The sequence below is a fragment of the Sorex fumeus genome, unplaced genomic scaffold, assembly GCF_029834395.1.
Source record: "Sorex fumeus unplaced genomic scaffold, SorFum_2.1 ptg000013l, whole genome shotgun sequence".
Lineage (NCBI taxonomy): Eukaryota > Metazoa > Chordata > Mammalia > Eulipotyphla > Soricidae > Sorex > Sorex fumeus.
The window spans coordinates 2,202,570-2,224,046 of record NW_026606070.1 but is presented as its reverse complement, the minus strand read 5'-3'; the positions used below and the strand labels follow the sequence as shown (position 1 = coordinate 2,224,046).

At 49.7% G+C, this 21,477-nt stretch overlaps 1 protein-coding gene across 1 annotated transcript; it reads right to left on the bottom strand.

Annotated features, from left to right (window-relative positions):
- Positions 1-165: 165 nt before the first annotated feature.
- Positions 166-21,440, bottom strand: HSD17B11 (hydroxysteroid 17-beta dehydrogenase 11). Its single transcript, XM_056111526.1, has 7 exons — positions 21,147-21,440; positions 12,878-12,985; positions 9,806-9,937; positions 8,445-8,551; positions 5,661-5,798; positions 3,350-3,466; positions 166-884 (listed from the first exon to the last, which is right to left on the bottom strand). Exons 1-7 carry the CDS (start codon positions 21,354-21,356, stop codon positions 794-796), a joined length of 903 nt encoding a protein of 300 aa, XP_055967501.1. The 5' UTR covers positions 21,357-21,440; the 3' UTR covers positions 166-793.
- Positions 21,441-21,477: the final 37 nt, after the last annotated feature.

Genomic DNA, 21,477 nt, shown 5'->3' with positions numbered 1-21,477 from the left:
AGCCCAGCACCACACGGCCCCACATGGCTGGGCACTGGTCCCACTCCCTGGTCAACACAGTGACAACACCATCCAATACAGACTTCTCGCTGCCTAGCACATCCTCCCCCCACCCCCCCAGCTGGAGGCACGTCCCACTGCAGACAAACGGGCGGGAACACAGAGTTTAGCTTTGGTCCATTTATTATTCTCGTCACCTCTGGCCCGTCTCCCAAGGCTGCTTTCAGCTCAGGCGATGCTCTGATCTTTGCATCGTGTTCCCATCTCTGGTAACTGTGTGACGGGAGGGGACCCCAGAAGCAGACGGTCGTGCAGAGGACGGGGAACCCAGGGCCGTTTCTCAGGGCACAGGTATTTACTGTGAGACGCCACCAGCAGAGCCCTTTACTCTCCCTAGACATGACGAAGTTTACATTCTATATGGACTAGAAAAGGAAAGGTAGATTATAAAAAAAGTTTAAGTGTCATTGAAAATAAAAATATCTCTGAAGCTACGTACAAAATTTGTAAAGCCCTCAGGTGAGCCACAAACGCATAGAAATTATTACAAAACCGTTTTGTCCTTTTTTTTCTCTGTTTCTGTAAAGGTGCTTCCTAACATTGCTCTCTCTTTATTAGTTTTCAGCTGATGAACAAATAGTAATAAATGATGACTGCCCACATCCCCCAAAGAGGAGACTGAAGAAAAGTGATAAAAATTAAGAAAAGCAAATCTGAAAAACCAAAGATTGCTTTTGATTTGAATGAAATAATTTTACATCTGGTAGATTAGTGTTTTAACAAAGACAAACACTTATTGTTCTTTTGGCTTATAGCCGATCACTGCATCAAACCGAACATTGAGCTTTCTTTTCAGAGTTGACAGGAATCGCTCAGGAAGAAGCCTAGAAGACAGAAAAATGAAAAAAAAAATCAAGATAACAATTACAAATTAATATTACATTTAAATGACTATTTAATAGCACATATTATTAATATTATTATATTATAGCATGTGCACAAGTGTTGGGCTCACGTGGGACACCAGGGCTTTGAACTCATGACCAGACATAATATTTGATATTTATCCTGCATTATATCCAAGCTTTTTTTTTTTTGTAAAGCAAAATAGTTAAAGAAATTTAAACTATTTAATTAAACTAAGCAAAATTTTAAAGAAATTTAAGATGTAGAACAGACGAAGGGAGGAAGGCAGATAGACAGAGACAGAAAGAGAGACAAGGAGGAAGAGACAGAGAGGAGAGACAGAGAGACAGAGCTCTTGCTACTTGAGCGTTGACTCTGAATAATACTTATTTGACTTAAGCCTCAGTTGCCCTTAGTTCTGAGCACCCCAAGAGGAAGGTCCTGACAATGGGACTGGGTGGACCCAGGGAAAGCTGTAAGCTACCCTGGCATCAAAACGGGACAAACCAAGAGTCATAAAACTTATACTAAGTTAAGAGCACACTCATCGACTAACTCTGTCACAACCCAAAAAGAAGTAAGTGGATAAGGACCCTGGTGGGGTTAGGAAGGACTGATCTGGCCCGAGGACTGAAGTCTGGGATATACGGTGAGGTGTTTCCAGGAGAGCCACTCTTGAATATATCTTACTGTCTTAATATATCTTATATACAGATAACTTAATATATCTTTTACTGTCTTCATACAAAATGACTAGGAAGCTTTTTTAATTTTATTTTTTGCTTTTTGGGTTACACCCACCGATGGTCAGGGGTTCCTCCTGGCTCTATGCTCAGGAATTACTTCTGGTGATGCTCGGGGAACCATAGGGGATGCTGGAGATTGATGCCAGGGACTGAACCCCGGTGAGCCGCGCGCAAGGCAAATGCCCTACCTGCTGTACTATCGCTCCGGCCCCTAGGAAGCTTATTAAGAAGTAAGTTTAAGTAAATTTAAGATGACTGTTTAAACGGATTTGGACTAAGGAAAGGAGAAATATACACTGAGATGAAATTCGGCCCTTGAGAGGATGATCTCCTAGCAGGAGGAGACTTGGTCCGAGCTTCCCCGGGAGGAAGGGCTTTCTCTCATCTGTTGGTTGTGCTACCTCACCTAGGTGGAACTGCTATCCCAATCCCTGGTGATTGCTCTTGAGAACTAAGGCTGGAAGACGGGAATGGGGGAGAGTGAAGTTTATGGGGTGTGTGGGACTGGGACGAGACGGACGGAGATCGGAATAAACAGCGACTGACCACCCAGCAGCCTGGGGGCCCTGTTCCCTCCTTCACGCGTCCATCGGCGTCAGCCGTCCAGGGTGGGGAGGCAGCCTATGGCACGTGGCGCGCGCCCACACTTTTTGAACTCACAGATGGGGGGGCCCCAGAGGGAAAGAAGGTTTAGAAATTCCGCTCTAGCCCAACTATACCAGAATCTTGGGTTTCAGGCATCAGCTCTTACCAAGTACCAGGTCCATTACCAATGTGCACCGAGCTCAGAGCTGCTAAAACGTAACCAGCGCCCCCTCCCATCCTGTTGCCTCATGATTCTGTTAGTGAAAATGCTTTAAAACTATCCCAGGTCTGGGGGCTGGAGCAATAGCACAGCGGGTAGGGTGTTTGCCTTGCACGCGGCCCACCCGGGTTCGATTCCCAGCATCCCATATGGTCCCCCGAGCACCGCCAAGAGTAATTCCTGAGTGCATGAACCAGGAGTAACTCCTGTGCATCGCCGGGTGTGACCCAAAAAGCAAACACACACACACACACACACACACACACACACACACACACACACAAACTATCCCAGGTCTCATCTGTGATGAGTCTTTTAGAAATGGGGTCAGAGCAAGAGGACAGCAGGGAGGGCATTTGCCTGGCACACGGCCAACTCGGGTCGATCCCCGGCACCCCAGATGGTCCCCCAGGCTGCCGGGAGTGAACCCTGAGCACAGAGCCAGGAACAGGTCCTGAGCACAGCTGGGTGTGGCCCCAAACAATCAAACGAGGGGGCTGGAGAGACTGCACCATGTTTGGCGTTTGCAAGGCAAACGCCCTACCCACTGTGCTATCGCTCCAGCCCCCAAATAGCTGGATCTTTATTTATTTATTTATTTGCCTTTTGAGTCACACCCGGCGATGCACAGAGGTTACTCCTGGCTCTGCACACAGGAATCACTCCTGGCGGTGCTCGGGGGACCATATGGGATGCTGAGAATCGAACCCGGGTCGGCCGCGTGTAAGGCAAACACGCTACCCGCTGTGCTGTCGCTCCAGCCCCCAAACAGCTGGATTTGTAAAGCCCATTCTTTTTCTTTAATTTCATTTTATTGTACTTTGGCGAATGTCAGGTTTTGCATCTGAGTGAAAACCATGAAACAGATGACGCCGACCAATGTGCCACTTACTTTTCTATCGCTGTTAACACGCTCAGAGAAGAGGGAACGAAAATCATTTTCTGCTCCGTCAGGATCCCATGCATGAGCTTCCTGACCACTTGCTCGGGTTCCAGCGTGGGGCCGAGACTGAAAGCAGAGAGAATCTTCAGAACAAAACCTGGCTCTGAGGCCTCGGCGGCAGTTTGGTGCTACTCGAGCAAGTCCTGTTACTGGAGAAACTGCAACAAGCCGGGCACGGAGCCCAGCCTGCTCCGGGTGTTTGGGAGCTTCAACAACAACAACGAAGACCAATAACAGTAATAACGGGCGACATTATTTAGTGCTGACCCTGGACTGCACTCTGCGCTAAACAAACATTCCACGCAGGCCACTGCAATAGGAACGTGCAAATTCCCAGCGAGCGAACTAGGATCGTTGTTATTTTGCAAATGGGATTTACAGAAGCAACTCGGACTCAAAAAATAATTTAGACTAGAACTGACAGGCTCACTCAGGAACCCTTAGAGGACTTGGGGAGGGAATCAGTATCATGATAGAAGTTTAATTGGATACTAAAACCAGTGAACAATTTCTAAAATGTGTATGGAATTAAGACATGATAGAAATATGTCTGGCTCGAGGTCGTATCTGAGGCTACACAGGCGCATGCAACAATTTTCAGTCCGCTACGGAGCAATTTCATCTCCCACTTGGCACTGAGTTGCAGGTGGCGTCTTCACTGCGCCATCACTCTGGCAGACAGCTCTTGCCAAGTGGAAACCGTCCTAAGAGTGTCAGAACAAGTACCCCAAGGGTACCAGTTGCAGGAGGTACTCCTGAGTTTTCATCTTCTGCTTCATCATAAAAAGATACTTCATCAGAATTTGGACTGGAGCGATAGCACAGCGGGTAGGGTATTTGCCTTGCACGCGGCTGACCTGGGTTCGATTCCTCTGTTTCTCTCGGAGAGCCCAGCAAGCTACCGAGAGTATCTCGCCCGCACGGCAGAGCCTGGGCAAGCTCCCTGTGACGTATTCGATATGCCAAACACAGTAACAACAAAGTCTCCAATGGAGACGTTACTGGGCCCGCTCCAGCAAATCGATGAACAATGGGAGGACAGTGACAGTGCATTGAGGTGTGAGGCCCAAAAGCAGGATCCTCAAGCCATGACAAGCTGCAGTTAACATGAAGTCTCAGCTAGGCCTCAGTTTCTGTTTCCCCAAAGCAGGACTTACTTGCAGTTTCTGGTAAACTCCCAGTTGAGTAATTGGCCAAGATAAGGAATTGGGCAGTTGGGTCTTGGCCAGCCATGAAGGGTCACTGGCCCCTCCTTAGAAACTGTTGCTGACCATCATTGTAATCAGGCCAATGCTAAAAATAGACCAGTAGGTAAACCGCTCTTAACTCCACAGAACCCTACAGAAACTGCTTGTGATTTGGAATCGGGGTCCTTGTCAAGACTCCACTGCATTGGTTGAGATTTGGACCCTAGCTCAGGCTCGTAACCAAGTTCCTTTGCTTTTGCAATATAGTGTGCGGACTTGGTTTATCCGCAATTGGGAATCTGAAACTTGGGCACAACTGAGGGGCTGGGGAGTGGGCTGGAGGTTAAGGAAACTGAGAGAAGAATGTGTGTGTCCTTTTCTACGATAGATTTCAAAAAACCAAGTCAGCGTGCTGCGTATGTCAGTAGTGACGATTCCTCGGAGGGAGGAAACACCAAACATTAACCTCGGGGCTGACCCTCTCCAAGTCGGTCCATTATTCTGGATTTTCCAAGCAGTGCTGGGCAAGGCGGCCGGGGGCGGGGGGAGAGGGGGTTCTCCAGCTAGCCCAGGGGTGCCCGCATGGACCTGACTTTGAGTCTGCCTGGCGCTGCCTCCCCCACCCCTACACGTCAGTGATTTTTGCCAAGTCTGGTTGTCACTTTGCAGAAGCGTTTCTAGACCGGCCCAGGAAAGGGCTGTACAGACTCATCTTTACCAGAGCACTAGAGGTGAGTAAGCCCTGGGTAACCTTTTTGCCAGCACCACTCTATGCCAGCAAACCTGACAAGTCAGGGTTTGGGGGGTGGGGAGCCCCGACGTGGTTCCCTCCGGGTGTGACTTACGGGGTATGAACTAAAGTCTGGGCCACGGCGAGGGAGATCAAAGGAGCGGGAGATGGCACAGTCAGCGGCACAGCCGGTGACAGCACAGTGGCCCCGGGCAGCTCCCAAGCTGCAGACACCGGGACGGGGGTGGACGGACAATCCCAGAGACACGGACCCCAACGCCTGCCGGAACCCGCAGGACAGAGACCCGGCCAGCACCCGCGGGCCCGTTCCTGCCCCACTTGCCTGGTAGACGGGTTTTTGATGAAGCCGGTGTTGATGAAATTCGGGCAGAGGCACGAGGTTTTGACTCCGGTTCTCCCCAAGGCTTCCAGTTCTTCCGTGAGAGACTTATGAAATCCGACAGCAGCAAATTTGCTAGAACTGAGAAGAAGCAGAAGTCACAGCAAGCCAGGGCAGCCGCTGCAGCTACTGAACTCAGGGGAGTTTTCCTGATGGTGGTCTCTGGGAAAGACCTGTGTGTGGGGGGTGTGGGCTTGCACAGCACAGAAGCCCAGCCCGGTGCTTCTGAATCAGAATCCACATTCTAGAAGGTTCCCAGGTGAATATTCATGCCTGAGCACACAACACAGCATACACTGCATCCCATCACCACTTCCCACAGTGAGAAGTGAGGAAGATTTATTGTGGCTGTTACAAAGTTGTTGGGTGTTTAGGGGTCAGAGCACAGCGGGTAGGGCGTTTGCCTTGCACGTGGCCAACCTGGGTTCGATCCCCAGCATCCCCTCTCATCCCCTGAGCACCACCAGCAGTAATTCCTGAGAGCAGAGTCAGGAGTAACCCTGAGCACTGCTAGGTGTGGGTCCCCCCAACCAAACCAAAACAAAGTTGTTGGGTGGTTGCCTTTACTCTCTCTGTTTCCGCTACAGGTTGTTCATGATTTGCAAAGATTTGCTCGTGGAAGTGCGAGATTTGCCTGTGGAGTCTTCTTTCTTTTTCTTCTTTTTTTTTTTGTTTTGTTTCTTTTGCATTTTGGGTCATACCCGGTGATGCACTCAGGAATTAGTCCTGGCGGTGCTCAGGGGACCATATGGGATGCTGGGAATCGAACCTGGGTCAGCTGTGTGCAAGGCAAACGCCCTCCCCGCTGTGCTACTGCTTCGGCCCTGGAGTCTTCCTTCTTTAAGCCTCTCTTGAAACTAGGTCTAAGTCAGCTGCAGTTCCCATGGGAACTCACCTAAAACTCCTAAATAAATAGTTAAGTGGGGGGATTTTTAAAAAGCCTGTCCCCCTACTCACTCCCCATTCCTGGACTTTCTTTTATAAGCTCCATGGCTGTTTGGTGTCCTGTGATTTTTTTTTAACAGGTCTATACCTGGTCTATACTAGGTGCTCAGTAAAGTAAAGTAAAAGTAAAGGCCCTCCCGTTGATCATCGATTTGCTCGAGCGGGCCCAGTAACGTCTCCATTGTATCGAATACATCACGGGTGACTTGCCAGGCTCTGCCGTGCGGGCGAGATACTCTCGGTAGCTTGCCAGGCTCTCCGAGAGGGGCGGAGGAATCGAACTCGGGTCGGCCATGTTGGCTGCGTGCAAGGCAAACGCCCTACCGCCGTGCTATCGCTCCAGCCCTAGTCCGAAAGTAGTGAGTGGTCGGAAGGTCAACCTAAAGTCAACCTGCTCAGTAAATACTTTTCAAATAAATTCGTCGATTTGCTCGATTTGCTCGACAAATAAATTCATCCAACACAAAGCAGTTCACACCGTCACTGCCCCCATTTTTGGAATGAGAACCAGAAAGAACTGAATAAATAAAAAGAAATAGCAGTTACCCAGTTAATTTCTATTTATGGGGTGACAGTCTGTGGTGCGGGGGGAGGGGCGGAAAGCGGGTGCTGGGGATAAGCTTAGGCAGGTGCTATGGCACTTGCGACACCTGTTTCTTTTTTTGTTCTTGGGCCATACCTGGCGATGCTCAGGGGTTACTCCTGGCTCTGTGCTCAGATCACTCCTGGAGGTGCTGGAAGTCGAACCCGGACCAGCCGCATATAAGGCAAGCGCCTTCCCTGCCATCCTATCTCTCCAGGCCCCTCTGTTTCTTCTTTTTTTTTTGCTTTTTGGGTCACACCCGGTGATGCTCAGGGGCTACTCCTGGCGCATGCACTCAGGAATTGCTCCTGGCGGTGCTCGGGGGACCATATGGGATGCTGGGAATCGAACCTGTGTCGGCCGTGTTGGCTGCGTGCAAAGCAAACGCCCTACCGCCGTGCTATCGCTCCAGCCCCTGCTTCTTTTCTTAATAACAAGTTTATTAGGATAGAAATGCACATGCCACAGAACCCAACATTTCACTTGTGCAACTCAGCGGTCTAAAGAATACCACATTATTACTTTTTAGATTGTGCATAAAGATTTCAAGTATAAACATTTTTGTTGGGCCATCATTTTAAGTGAGTATTCAATTTGGTGGGATAAATAACCAGATAATGTTTGCAGGGTTTTTTTTTTCTCACGCATACGTGAGGTTGTGGGTTCACCTCTGGCACCAGGTAGCTCCCAAGTACTCCCCATTTCCACACCACCGAGTGTGGGTCCCTCCTGGCTCACAACAACAAAAGTGACAATAGTAGCTACTGATCACAGTACAAAAACACTGTTCCAGCTTTGTATAAAAGTGGCGGGGACAGGCCAGAGCCATAGAACAGTGGCAAGGGCGTCTGCCTGGCACGTGGCCGACCTGGTTTCAATCCCTGAGCTCCTGTAAGGTCCCCTGAGCACTGCCAGGAGTGATTCCTGAGTGCAGAGCCAGGAGTACGCCCTGAGTACTGCAAGGGTGTGGCCCCAAACCAAAACAGAGAAACAAAACACCCTCCAGGAGTCGAGGAATGCTCTCAAGAGGCTGGTTTCTAACGGGATCATTTACTGCAGCCACTTCCCACAAGCTCACGTGGAGGGGCCCCTGGCTGGTGAAGCGATTGTGTACGAGGCTCTGCAGGCCACTCTGCTGCTTCAGCCACTTCACGTCTATTGCAGTGAAGCACAGGAACTCACAGAAGACACATACTCACCAATAGGCCATTAAGAAGGGGACCCCGTAGTGCCCAGCCGCCGAGGCCACTGTGACGATATGGCCGTGGTTGCTGTTCATCATCTCTGGAAGAAAGGCCTTGGTAGTCTAGAAGCCGTTTGCATGGAGGGAGAGAAATATTTTTTATTTTTGGTTCACAGATCCATTGGAGCTATTTCAAAGCAAGGACACGTTGCATTCATGCTGTTCCTGACATAAGAGAGAAAATGAGCACAGAAGGTCGGGTGTTTGCCTTGCCGCAGGTGCGGCCAACCAGGGTTCGATTCTTCCTTTCCTCTCGAAGAGCCCGGCAAGCTACTGAGAGTATCTTGCCCACACTGCACTGATCACTCCCATGTGCTGGGGATTAGAAATGAGACGGTGCAGAGCAGAGGCAAAGGGACGCCAGAGAAAGACAAAGGCCAATGTCAGGAACTTGAGAATATGAAAATCATAACGTGTTTCCAAAGAACCTCAAGATTCTTTTATGATTGCTTATCTTAAATGCACATTCAAGAAAATTGGTGGCTTCTTGAAGAACTGGGTGTTTGGACACTTTTTGAGCTCTGAAGAAGTTCTGGATAGCAACATGTAATATCACAACGGCTGATATTTGGGGGGTGTCAGTAGAGGATTAATATATTATATTACGGAGTCTTACGTACTAAATAGACTACATATGCTTAAATACACTTAAATATATAATATATCAAGGCCCCGAGTGTGAGTTTGGAATTTGCGATTTCAGGGCCAGAAATAACCAAGAACGTAAAAGCAAACTGAGGGCACTTTTTGGAGCATCACATGAGAGGCAGCAGCTCAGCACGGCCACCACCAGATGCAGATGCTTTTTTTTTCTTTTTTCTTTTTTTTTTTTTTGGCTTTTTGGGTCACACCCAGCGATATTCAGGGGTTGCTCCTGGCGGTGCTCAGGGGACCATATGGGGTGCTGGGAATCGAACCTGGGTTGGCCATGTTGGCTGCATGCAAGGCAAACGCCCCACCCGCTGTGCTGTGGCTCCAGCCCCACACCTGCTTATTATTACATCATCATCATCATCACTGAGAGTTTTGAGGGGGAGAGAAAGAAATACTGATGGGATCTGGTCACAGTGTGAAAACCAGTTGCTTTACACAGGACAGTTTAGTAGCGATTCGCATGTCTGCTAGGAGTTCCATTTTATACTTCCTTTCTGGGGCGGAGAGGATCTTTCTGGAGATTCCCAAAGGGCTGCAGGGCTGGCCTGGCACCACGCGGCCCCAACCCCAGGGCTGGCTCTGCTAACCCTGCAGTCCCACCGAGCCTTCCTGATTCCTGAATCCCGCGGGGAGGGGATGGTTCTCTACAGGACGTCCACTTACCCAGAAATGTGCAAGGACATTGACCTCAAAAGTCTTTTCAATCTGAGGGTCTTGTGTAGCAAATAAATCTGCGGTGCAGACCACACCAGCGTTATTCACTAAGATACTGACATCTCCGATTTCTGCTTTCACCTTTAAAAAATAAGAGGGAGAAGTTTATTTGTTTAGGAAGTACATGCCTTTCTAGTAGATGAGGGAGGGGAACGGGTTTTGTAATTTTTGTGTCAACACAGGAGAAAAACACCGTTGAATGTTCAATATCGCTTTGCCTCTGAGGTTCCCAGGAAGAGCTTTTTTTTTTTTTTTTTTTGGAATGCAGACTTTGCTCTATTGATTACAGGCAGGAGGCTTCCAGCAGCAAATAAGCATTTATTTTTTATTTATTTTTTTCTTTTCGGGTCACACCCAGTGATGCACTGAGGTTACTCCTGGCTCTGCACTCAGGAATCACCCCTGGAAGTGCTCAGGGGACCATATGGGATGCTGGGAATCGAACCTGGGTCGGCCGCGTGCAAGGCAAACGCCCTACCTGCTGAGTTATCTCTCCAGCCCCACCCCAGCATTTATTCTTAAAATATGACTTCAGGAGGTGATTTTTCAAAAGCTGCCTCATTGGAAAATGCGGGGACTTTAAGATGGAACAGCGTTAAACGTTTTAGATGCCACATGCATTAAGTTAGCATGCACTTAGAACATGCACTGACTTTTGCGTTCACGCCATTATCGCCAATTCCACTGCTGTCCACCAGGTGGCAGTGGACTCAGGAGCCAGTAACAGGAATACTCTGTTGCAAAACCCACGGCTCTCCGAGTAACCAAGTTTCTTGGCAACTTAGTTACACATTTTATTTTACATTCTATTCCAAATACAACTTAGCTTTTATTAATAGAATTAAAATTATTTATATAGTTCTGGGGGGGGTGAAACTAAGGGAATAAGGAAACAGCCTCCTAAGAACTTTTCCGGGATTTACACTTTGTAAGATGTCTCTATTTCATCATATTTTATTCTCAAAAGGGTTGAACAAACAACTCTGAGTAAGCATGAGACGATGTAAACCTGAGATGCATGAATCACAGATGCCCCCCACCTCCCACCGGGACACAGGGCTATTCATGATGCCGCCAAGCTGGAAGGGCCTGACCAGAGCTCGGGGCTTAGTGCAGTATCCAATCTTGAACAGGAAGGAAGCGAGCGGCAACGGCCTGTCCACTCCTGCGTGTAATGAGGTGCAGCCCGGACCACCAGCATCAACGAGCATTTAAATGAAGAGTCCAGCTGAACTCTACGGCCGAGGTCCACAGTCTTCATTCCTCAATTCACATACCCACTAATCAGAATATGGACTGTCAGCTACTGGGGGAAAAAAAAAACGGGCATTCTGGGAGACCAACTGATGAAAAATAGCATAAAGACTCTGAATTCTCTGAAATCAAAATAGAAATTACTCTCTTATGTGACCAAAGAATTCCAGTAAGAACACTAGAATTAAAAAAAAAACACAAAATTGATTAAAACAGTGAGTTTTGTTTTTTCCCCTTCATGTGGGGGGAAAAAAAACCACGTGGGAGTGAACAGAAGTGTGACTGAAGAATCCCAGGCTAGCAGATGCCCTTAACGCTGCCTCGTAATTCATATCCACTATCCTGGGAGTTCTTTCACTAGCAGCAAAAACTAAGGCTTAGGCTGTGATTGCCATGTTGCAGGTTCTGTCCGAAAAGCTCCACATCACTGCTGCCCTTGGTCCTCCCATAAGCACCCTTGGGGGCAGGCACTGCTGTGAGAAAACTGGGCTCAGAGAGTTTCAGTAGCCGGCGCCTGGCACTGTAGCTGGTGCTAACTGGGCAGTGCTCCTGTGTGAGCAGGTACAAGCATGGTTCTCACTGTGCCCCTCACAGGGGACCCTGGTGAGCCTCGCACCGAGCTCCGACCTCACCTACGAACCGACTACCTGTCAGAAATCGCTGGCTAAGATGCCATCGTCCAGGTGAAAAATTTCCCCAGATGTCAAGTTCCCGCAGCAGAGGCTCTGAGCCCGGCCCTGCCATGAGGCACGTGATTGCCATGTCTCAGGTTCTGTCCTAAAAGCTCCACATCACTGCTGCACTTGGTGGTCCTCATTAGCACCCTCGGGGGCAGGCACTGCTGTGAGCCTGGCGGCATCTGCCTCGTGGCAGGGCCAGGTGTGTGCAAGTGAATGACTCCCGTCCACCATTTTTCAGCCCCGTCCTTTATTTATTTTTTTAAGTTTTATTTATTGAATCACCGTGACAACAGTCACAAAGCCTTTCAGTTGAAGTCTCGGTCGGTCATACAATGCTCAAACACCCGTCCCTTCACCAGTGCACATTTTCCACCACCAAGAACACCAGTATACCCCCCCTTCCCACCCACCCCCTGCCTGTGTGGCAGATTTCCACTTTATTCTCTCTCTCTACGTTGATCACATTCAATATTACAACAAAAACCCCCAACATTCTTATTTGGAATTTTCCCCAACATTCAGACCTGCCAAATAGACATCATTAGATAATTTGTTTTCTATTGCTGATGATGAAGACCACAGGATGTCGTGTGGCCGCAATAGATTTGGAGTTTTGATATTTTAGTCATAAGCCTAGAGGGATTACTGCCCAAAGCCCCTGGGTTCTGAGATTGGTTTGTGTGCCTCTGGGATCATGGTCCTTCAGGAGCTGGAGGAGGCGTTTGTGGGTAGCAACCCGGCAGCCCTGTCCTTAAGGCCAAATCCACAGTGCAGGGTCAATAGGGAGTGACAGCCCCTGGGACAGCCCCGGGGACCAGGCGAGAGCAGAATGTGCTCTACAGGAACAGGTTGTGTGCAATGAAAGGGGGCTTCCCCGGCCCCCCAACCCCCCACTCTGCCACGTCCTCCAAGAATCTGCCCATCTCGGAATTTGATGGGCGAGCAGTGGGCACCAGGGCCAGCCCTGCCCTGCAGGAAACCAGCCTGGCCACGAAGGACGTTGCTGGGGGTGAGACCCCACTGTCCGGCCCCCTGGGCTGCCCATTCGGCTACCTGGTCGTCCGTTCCCACCAGGGCCAGCACTCACCCTCTTGGCGGAGCTGTAGATGTCCTCTCGCTTGCTGCAGTCCACCACGAAGCTGTGGGTGCTGGCGCCCAGCCTCCGGCACTCGGCGGCCGTCTCCTCCACCCCAGCCTGAAACAGGACAGAGGAGAGGCTTAGACACCCAGCTGGACATCCATCCCCAGGGCAGTCTGAGCCGGAACTCGTGGCACCCTATTTTGACCTGGGTCAGGCACACTTAGCTCTTGGTACTTTGCCTAGTTTCTTTCTTTCTTTCTTTCTTTCTTTCTTTCTTTCTTTTTTTTTTTTGCTTTCTGGGTCACACCCGGCAATGCACAGAGGTTACTCCTGGCTCTGGACTCAAGAACCATCCCTGGCGGTGCTCAGGGAACCATATGGGATGCTGGGAATTGAACCCCGGTCGGCCGCGTGCAAGGCAAACACCCTATCCGCTGTGCTATCACTCCAGCCCTGCCTAGTTTCTTTTATTTAGAATGAAATTCATTTCTCAGTCAACCATGGCTTCTTACGATAGTTGAGGTAACATGCTTATGTTATGGTTGACATGTACTTATGGGTTGGGGCTGTGGTCGTGCCACACCCGCCTGTGCTCAGGGGTCAGTCCTGCTGGTGCTTGGGGACCACACATGGCGCCAGGGATCCCACTGGGCTGGTCCCTTGCAAAGCCCTATGCTTTGGATGTGGTCACTGCACTCTGCCACCACCAACAACCCGAAACCCACCCATCCCGTCACTACCTGGTAATCTCAGTTTTACAAAATAGGGTTTTTTGTTTTGTTTTTGTTTTTGCTTTTTGGGTCACACTTGACAATGCTCAGGGGTTACTCCTGGTTCATGCACTCAGGAATTACTCCTGGCAGTGCTCAGGGGGACCATATAGGGTGCTGGGAATTGAACTTGAGTTGGCTGCGTGCAAGGCAAACGCCCTACCTGCTGTGCTAACAGTCCAGTCCAGGGTTTGGTTTTTTTGTGTCATAAAATTTGGAACTAAATTTAAAACAAGATCTTTCGATTTTGTTTTTGCCTGGGGGCCACAGCTGGCAGAGCTCAGGGCTCACTCCTGGCTCTGGACTCAGGAATCACTCCTGGCGGGCTCGGGAACGCTATGAGATGCCGGGGACGGAGCCCGGGTCCGCCACATGCAAGGCGAGCACCCACCCACTGCACTATCACTTCAGTCCGGAAACAAAGTCTTATCAGGGAAGGCAAAACTCTTGAAATACCAGCTTCATCTTCATGAACTATGTTCCTTGTGATATATGCATGTGGGTATAATCCAGATGGAGCTTTAAAGAGCTTTTCTCCATCACTGAAAAACAATGCACGGATTTCAATTTTCTGGCTACACAATAAATATCGAATGGTTTGAGTCCAACCTTCATCTCCTTCCCTCCCTCCCACCCTCCCTCCCTCCCTCCGTATATCGGCAGGTAGGACAGGTCACAGTGCTTCCGGCCATGTGGACACAGACTCGAGAGGGACAAAGCTCGCCCCAGGGAGCTTATGATGGAGGAGAAACTTCAAATAAGTCTGCTTTCTGGGGCAGATCTCAGAAAATGGCTACTGCACTGGAGTACAAGGCTGACCACTGCCAGAATATTGCACGGATAGTGACAGAGCTATGTACAGATGTTATGGGAACGGGAGAATGGGTGAGCAATGCAACTTGACAAGAAGACGTGACTTTAATCTTCTTCTTTTTTTTTTTTTGGAGGGGGAGGCATACTTTTTGAGTGGTGCTCAGGGCTTACTCCTGGCTCTGTGCTTGGGGGATCATATGGGGTGCCAGGGATCAGATCTGCATCAACTGGGTGCAAGGGTGACCTGGGTGCAAATACCCTACTCGCTGTGTCATTTCTCCTGCCCCTGAATTGGGTCTTACATATGAGCAGAACAGTCAGGAAGAGGGGGAGGGCATTCGAGGCCGACCGGGGCGGGAGTTCAGGTCAGAAGGTGTTCTAGCTTGACACTAGGTTCTTTCCACTACATCGACTCACGAGGTTCTATGCATTCTCTGCCTTTTATCTACATGCCAGGTTCTATGCAAAGAGGAAAAATGGGGACCCACTCAATAAAACTGTAGAGTTACATGTGTGCGCCACTCATGACTCTTGATCAGGCCTACGGGTCGACAGTGCAGGAAGAGAGAAAAACGAGGCAACAGATTACGTGAGCAGGAAACGACACGGAGCTTGAACTGTGGCACTACTGCCAATGCTGGGTAACAGCTGCAACAAGTACAGTCCTTGGACTCTCTCTCCGGTGCTCGGAGTACAAGCATTCAATCTGGAAGGCTTCGTCAGCTTGCTTCCTGCATGAAGAGTGTGGTTCTGTCATGCTAACTTCATTCAGGCTATGTGCTGCCTAAGCTGGAAGATTTTATTATTTTTTTTTGGGGGGGGGGACCATGCCCGGCGATGCTCAGGGGCTGCTCCTGGCTCTGCACCCAGGAATCATTCCTGGCAGCGCCTGGGGGAACCAGGGACTGAACTCAGCTTGGCTGCATAAAGGCAAGCACCTTACCCACTGTTCTAGCAGGCCAGCCCTGGACTCTTTTATTTCTTTTTTTTTTTTATTAGTGAAAGACCATGAGGTACAGTTGTAGACTTACAAACTTTTGTGCTTGGGTTTCAGTTATACAATGATCGAGTACCAATCCCTCCACCAGTGCCCATTCTCCACCACCACGGGTCCCAGTATCCCGCCCACGCCCCCCACCCCATTCCCCCTACCCCACCCCGCCTCTGTGGCAGGGCATTCCCTTTTTTTTATTTTTGGGTCACACCCAGCGATGCTCAGGGGTTCCTCCTGGCTCATGCTCTCAGGAATCACTCCTGGCGGTGTTCGGGGGACCATATGGGATGCTGGGAATCGAACCTGTGTTGGCCATGTTGGCTGCATGCAAGGCAAACGCCCTACCCGCTGTGCTATTGCTCCAGCCCCAAGGGCATTCCCTTTTGCTCTCTTTCCTTTTGGGTGTTGTGGTTTGCAATAGAGGTATTGAGTGGCCATTGTGTTTGGTCTATAGTCTACTTTCAGCCCGCATCTCCCATCCTGAGCAGGCCCTCCTAACCCTCTTTACTTGGTGGTCCCCTCTCTATCTGAGCTGCCTTTCCCCCCAGCATGTGCTGCCGGCTTCCAAGCCATGGAGCAAACCTCCTGGTACTTACCTCAACTATTCTTGGGTATTCGTCTCCCATTCTGTTACTTTATATTCCCCAGCCCCGAGACTCTTTAAACGACTTCTAGAGGAGGCCAGATCAGGGCTTGGGGACTGGAAGAGGGGAGAAAGAGCCCACACTGACATTCATGCTTGGGGTTGGGGAAATGGAACTCCGGCAGTAGCAAACACCAGCTCCAGAGTTCACGGAGAGAGAAGGGTGATGAGTCCAATTTGGGCCATGATTCAGGAGCAGACCACAGGGTTCAGACTTTGTTGTCTTTTTTTTTCCCTCTGTCTATGCTTGCTTTTTTGTTGGGCTGCTTTTGATCATTTTTGCAGTTTAAAAATTTATAATTTTGGTGATTTCCCCCCTTCCCTTATCTTTGCTGTTGCTGCTGTTTTAATGACCCAATTTTGTAGCTTCTAGTTTTATGAGAATGTTAGCAGAGTGGGTAGGGTGTTTGCCTTGCACGCGGCCGACCCGGGTTCTATTCCTCTGCCCCCTGGGAGAGCCCGGCAAGCCACCGAGAGTATCCCGCCTGCACGGCAGAGCCTGGTAAGCTCCCCGTGGCATATTCAATATGCCAAAAACAGTAACAACAAGTCTCACAATGGAGACGTTACTGGGCCCGCTCGAGCAAATCAATGAACAACAGGAGGACAGTGTTACTGTGCTACAGTGCCCCAAGAATATGTTGGATTGAGGGTTAGTCTGTGAGCTTTGCAAGCCTAAAAACGACTGCTGGCCAATGCAGAAGTGGACGGAGCACTTTTACCTGTAAGGAAAGAGAAGTTACTACATGGACTCACAGAAAGAAGGGCAAAGCGGAACACTAGTGTGGAAATTCGCTAGCGAACAGCAATTTCTTCTGGGAAAGAAAGAGGAGCAGTTCTGGAAGGAGCTGGCAGTGTGCAAGCCACACTTTCCGGGACAATGAAAGCAAACCGGACATTTCCCTTTTACTGAAATCTCCTACCCAAACTGTGCACTCCTCTGGCCGGAGCCCTGGTCCCCCGATTTACCAAACTCAGAGATGATCCCCCACTGCCCTTCGTCCCTCACAAGCTCCTCAGCGCTCTCCTCAGTGGCACTGGGTGCGAGAATAATGAGACAGTCAAAGCAAAAGCATCAGCACTGGTATAGCCACATTAACTTAATGATCAAAACATTTTAAAACATTTTCATTTAATGTTGGCTGCGTTCAAGGCAAATGCCCTACCGCTGTGCTATTGCTGGCGGTAGGGCGTTTGCCTTGCACGCAGCCAACATGGCCGCCCCGAGTTCGATTCCTCCGCCCCTCTCGGAGAGCCCGGCAAGCTACCGAGAGTATCTCGCCCGCACGGCAGAGCCTGGCAAGCTCCCCGTGACGTATTCGATATGCCAGACACAGTAACGACAAAGTCTCCAATGGAGACGTTACTGGGCCTGCTCGAGCAAATCGACGATCAATGGGAGGGCCTTTACCTTTACCTTCATTTAATAGCATACACACTCAGAAACACAATACCACAAACCAATATACACACCCATCAACCCCACTCACATGCACACACTCACATGCACACACATGTGCATACAAAACATACACACTCACTCACTCGCACACATACACTCACATGCACACACATTCTCACATATATACCCACACATGCATACACACTCACACACATATACTCACATACACATGCCCATACTCGCACACATACAGTCACACATGCACACGCACTCACACACACATACATTCTCATACACATGCACACACTTGCACACATATGCACTCACACACGCATACACTTGAACACATACACACATACTCACACGCACACACAAACACACATACTTACACGTATACACACTCCCATGCACCACACACTCACACGCAGATCTACTTAGTCACATATACACGAACACACTCACAAGCACTCACTCCACACACATGCACTCAGTAATCATGGGGTTTGACCCCAGCATCCTTCACAGACGCTCGTGCACAGAGCGACAGAGCTTGCGTCCCAGCCCACACACCTTCCCTTGCACACTTTCCATCATCCCTAAGGCACTTAGAAGACGGAATCCAACGCAGACACGTGAGAGATGTATGGTACCGGTGAGGGAAGCCTCACGAGGCGAGCCTGCACATGCTTGGTCCAGACCACGTGTGCCTGGCTCTGAGATTTGGTCCAGGTCCATCAGCTGTGGAATCCATCAGCACAAAGACTGGCTGCACTCGGATGGGGTGGGGGAACTCAATTGTGACACAGCTAATGAGTCACAAGGATAATAAGTGAACTAAGTCAAACATACAAGGACCAGGAGGATACCGTTCTTGTTCGCGGAGTTTCAGACAGAAAGTAGAATTCTGGCTGCCAGGGTTCGGGAGAGAAGGAAGCGGGGACATGTTGGCTAACAGACAACGCAGCTTCACTGTGGGACGATGAAACAGAAGCACGTAAAATAGCCCATGGGAACCTGTGTGATCTGAAGCCACTGTCCCTTCAGTCTCGAGGTTAATTCTGTCCCCTAGAAATATAATGTGTGCGCGTGATTTTTTTATGAGCCATGTTAAGAATACATAACCTATTTTTTTTTGCTTTTTGGGTCACACCCAGCGATGCTCAGGGGTTACTCCTGGCTCATGCTCTCAGGAATCACTCCTGGCGGTGTTTGGGGGACCATATGGGATGCTGGGAATCGAACCTGTGTTGGCCATGTTGGCTGTGTGCAAGGCAAACGCCCTACCAGCTGTGCTATCGCTCCAGCCCCGAGAATACATAACCTATTTATCATGTATCTTATCTAACTAGATGCATCCAAAGTATTATTATCCAATACGTAAGACCTATAAAAGTCCTTAGTGAGATATGCTGCACTCTTTTTTTGATCATACAAAAGCTTCTCCATCCGGAAGAGCCACGCATCAACTGCTGAATGAGCACTCCAGCGCCAGCCCGGGGCTCACTCTGAACCAGGGTTCCACCACCTGTGACCACTGCGCAGATAAGCACCGGACTTCTCATGTCCCCTGCCACCTCTGGGTGGACCTCACCTCTCCATCCCAGCAAGGTGTCTGTAAGGTCAACACCCACTGCCTGCCTGTCGTCCCTCCCTGCCACAGTCCCTCCCCCTGGGTCATGCTGCATCTCCCCACTTATCACCACCAATAATTTCACTTATTGTGACATCGTTGATTATGATCACTCTTGGGCCAGAGAGGCAGGTCAGAGTTCTTTTTTGTTTGTTTTGACCATGGGCTGAGATACTAGTATGGCACGTAGTCAACCATGGTTCCATCCCCGACACTGCAAGGTCCCCTAAGTAGCAAAAGCAGTGACCCTTGAGCACAGAGCTGGGGACAGCACCAGAGCACTGCTGGGTGTGACCTGTGAACCCCCGTCCAAAAGCAAAAACGATTGGGGCTGGAGCGATATCACAGTGGGTAGGGCGTTTGCCTTGCATGCAGCCAACATGGCCAACCCTGGTTTGATTCCCAGGATCCCATATGGTCCCCTGAGCACCACCAGGAGTAATTCCTGAGTGCATGAGCCAGGAGTAACCCTTGAGCATCGCCGGGTGTGACCCAAAAAGCAAAAAAAAAAAAAAAAGGAAACACAACTGCCACTCTCACTCACAATTACATGTCTGGTTGTGTGTCTAGTCTACCGTCCAGAGCTCATCAAGTCGGTCTTCTCCTGCTCTGTAGCCTCAGCTCTGCATTAGAACGGTGGCTGGCAGCAGGGAGGTGCTCAAAAAATATTTGTGGGACCAATACACTCGGAGAGCCCGGCAAGCTACTCGAGAGTATTCGATATGCCAGACACAGTAACAACAAAGTCTCCAATGGAGACATTACTGGGCCCGCTCAAGCAAATCGACGATCAACGGGAGGGCCTTTACCTTTACCAATACACTCACTCTGGATCAGAGAACGGTGCACAGACTAGCAACAGGCGCTGGGAGGCAACCACCAAGCTATGCCGAGCACCTCAAATCTTACCTCAAGCTCCGCTTTGTGAAGGAATATGAACTAGGCATACTGCCAGATGAAAAAAAAATGCTAGGCAATGTGCTCAAGGCTTGGTGTGCATGATCTGGTATAATCCCCCACCCCCCCCACCCCCATTCCTCTGTGGTTATTTTATCCATTTCTCTTTATTTTTCAGAAAAGAAGGAACTTGACATTTGAGGAAGTCACCCCCAATGCTTAGTGCGGGGCCATGAAAAAGAGGAGAGTCCCAAGGCATCTATCTAACCACCACCCTTCCTCACCAGTCCCACCCAGCCTGCCAGCTGGACTTAGCTTGTCCTTCACTGAGCATGGGTTAATGAATGTCTTTTCCTTTGTATTGGACTGAGACTATGCAACCTGGTGCCTGTTGGCCCCAGAGGTCTGAGAATCAGGAAAAGGATCCCCACAATGATTTGTCCCTTATTTATCACCGCTCACTCAGTATTATCTCCCATCTCCCAACGCATGCCCTTAGCTCCATTTGCCCTGGGCGTTGACTGATTCCCCACGGGGTGGGGTTCAGCCCTTGGGTGCCTTTCAGGAACTTCTTTGTCTGCCTTTGGGCAAATAAAGGGAAGCAAAGCCTCTTTTACTTAAACTTTACACCTTTCTGGTAAAAAAACAACAGATGGAAGGGATTGGTGGTGTTGGAACTAAGATTTGAAAAATGTACTGTCTGCAATCACTAAGGAAACATAAATATTGTTCTAGGTTGGATATGGATATTTTAAAATTCATTTATCTCAGAAATGGGAAGTAGGATTTTTTTTTTAAATAGGTACAAACCTCTTTCAATATAGGAGCAGAACTATTTCCTTATGATTGAAGTAGAGGGTCGCGAGGGTTTGGGACCAGTTTCGGGGTTATTTTCCGAATTATTTTCAGGGCAAGAGGATCGATTTACAGCGCAACTAGTGATGAATCATCGCGGAGGCATTTCAATCCTCAGGGTCTGTTGACCGGGTGATTGCTAACACATCCTTGGTTCTTTTCCCCTGCACCCCGAAAAGAGGCATGCAAACGCAGGAACTTAGCTCCTCCCGGACCTGCTGCAAAACAAGACTGCACGGCGGCAGAAGCGGACCGGAGCAGGCACCGTTACCTTGTTTATGTCCCACAGAACCAGCTTGCTTCCAAGTTTGGCAAATTCATAGGCGGTCAGTCTCCCGATCCCGTGTCCCGCGCCAGTAATCAAGGTGATCTCCCCGACCACCGACTTCTTCTTCTTGGGCACGAAAAGCTTCAGGAGCGACTCCACGTAGAAGAGGAGCAGCAGGGGCAGCAGCAGGAAGCCGTACAGGAAGAAAAGCATCGCGGCCGTGCTGCAGCGGCTGCCGGGCCGCGCTCCGGGCACTCAGCACTCAGCCCCCAGCAGCTCCGCTGGCCGAGAGCGCAGCAGCGCAGGAGTGAAAGTGGGTGCGCTGAGAGGCGGA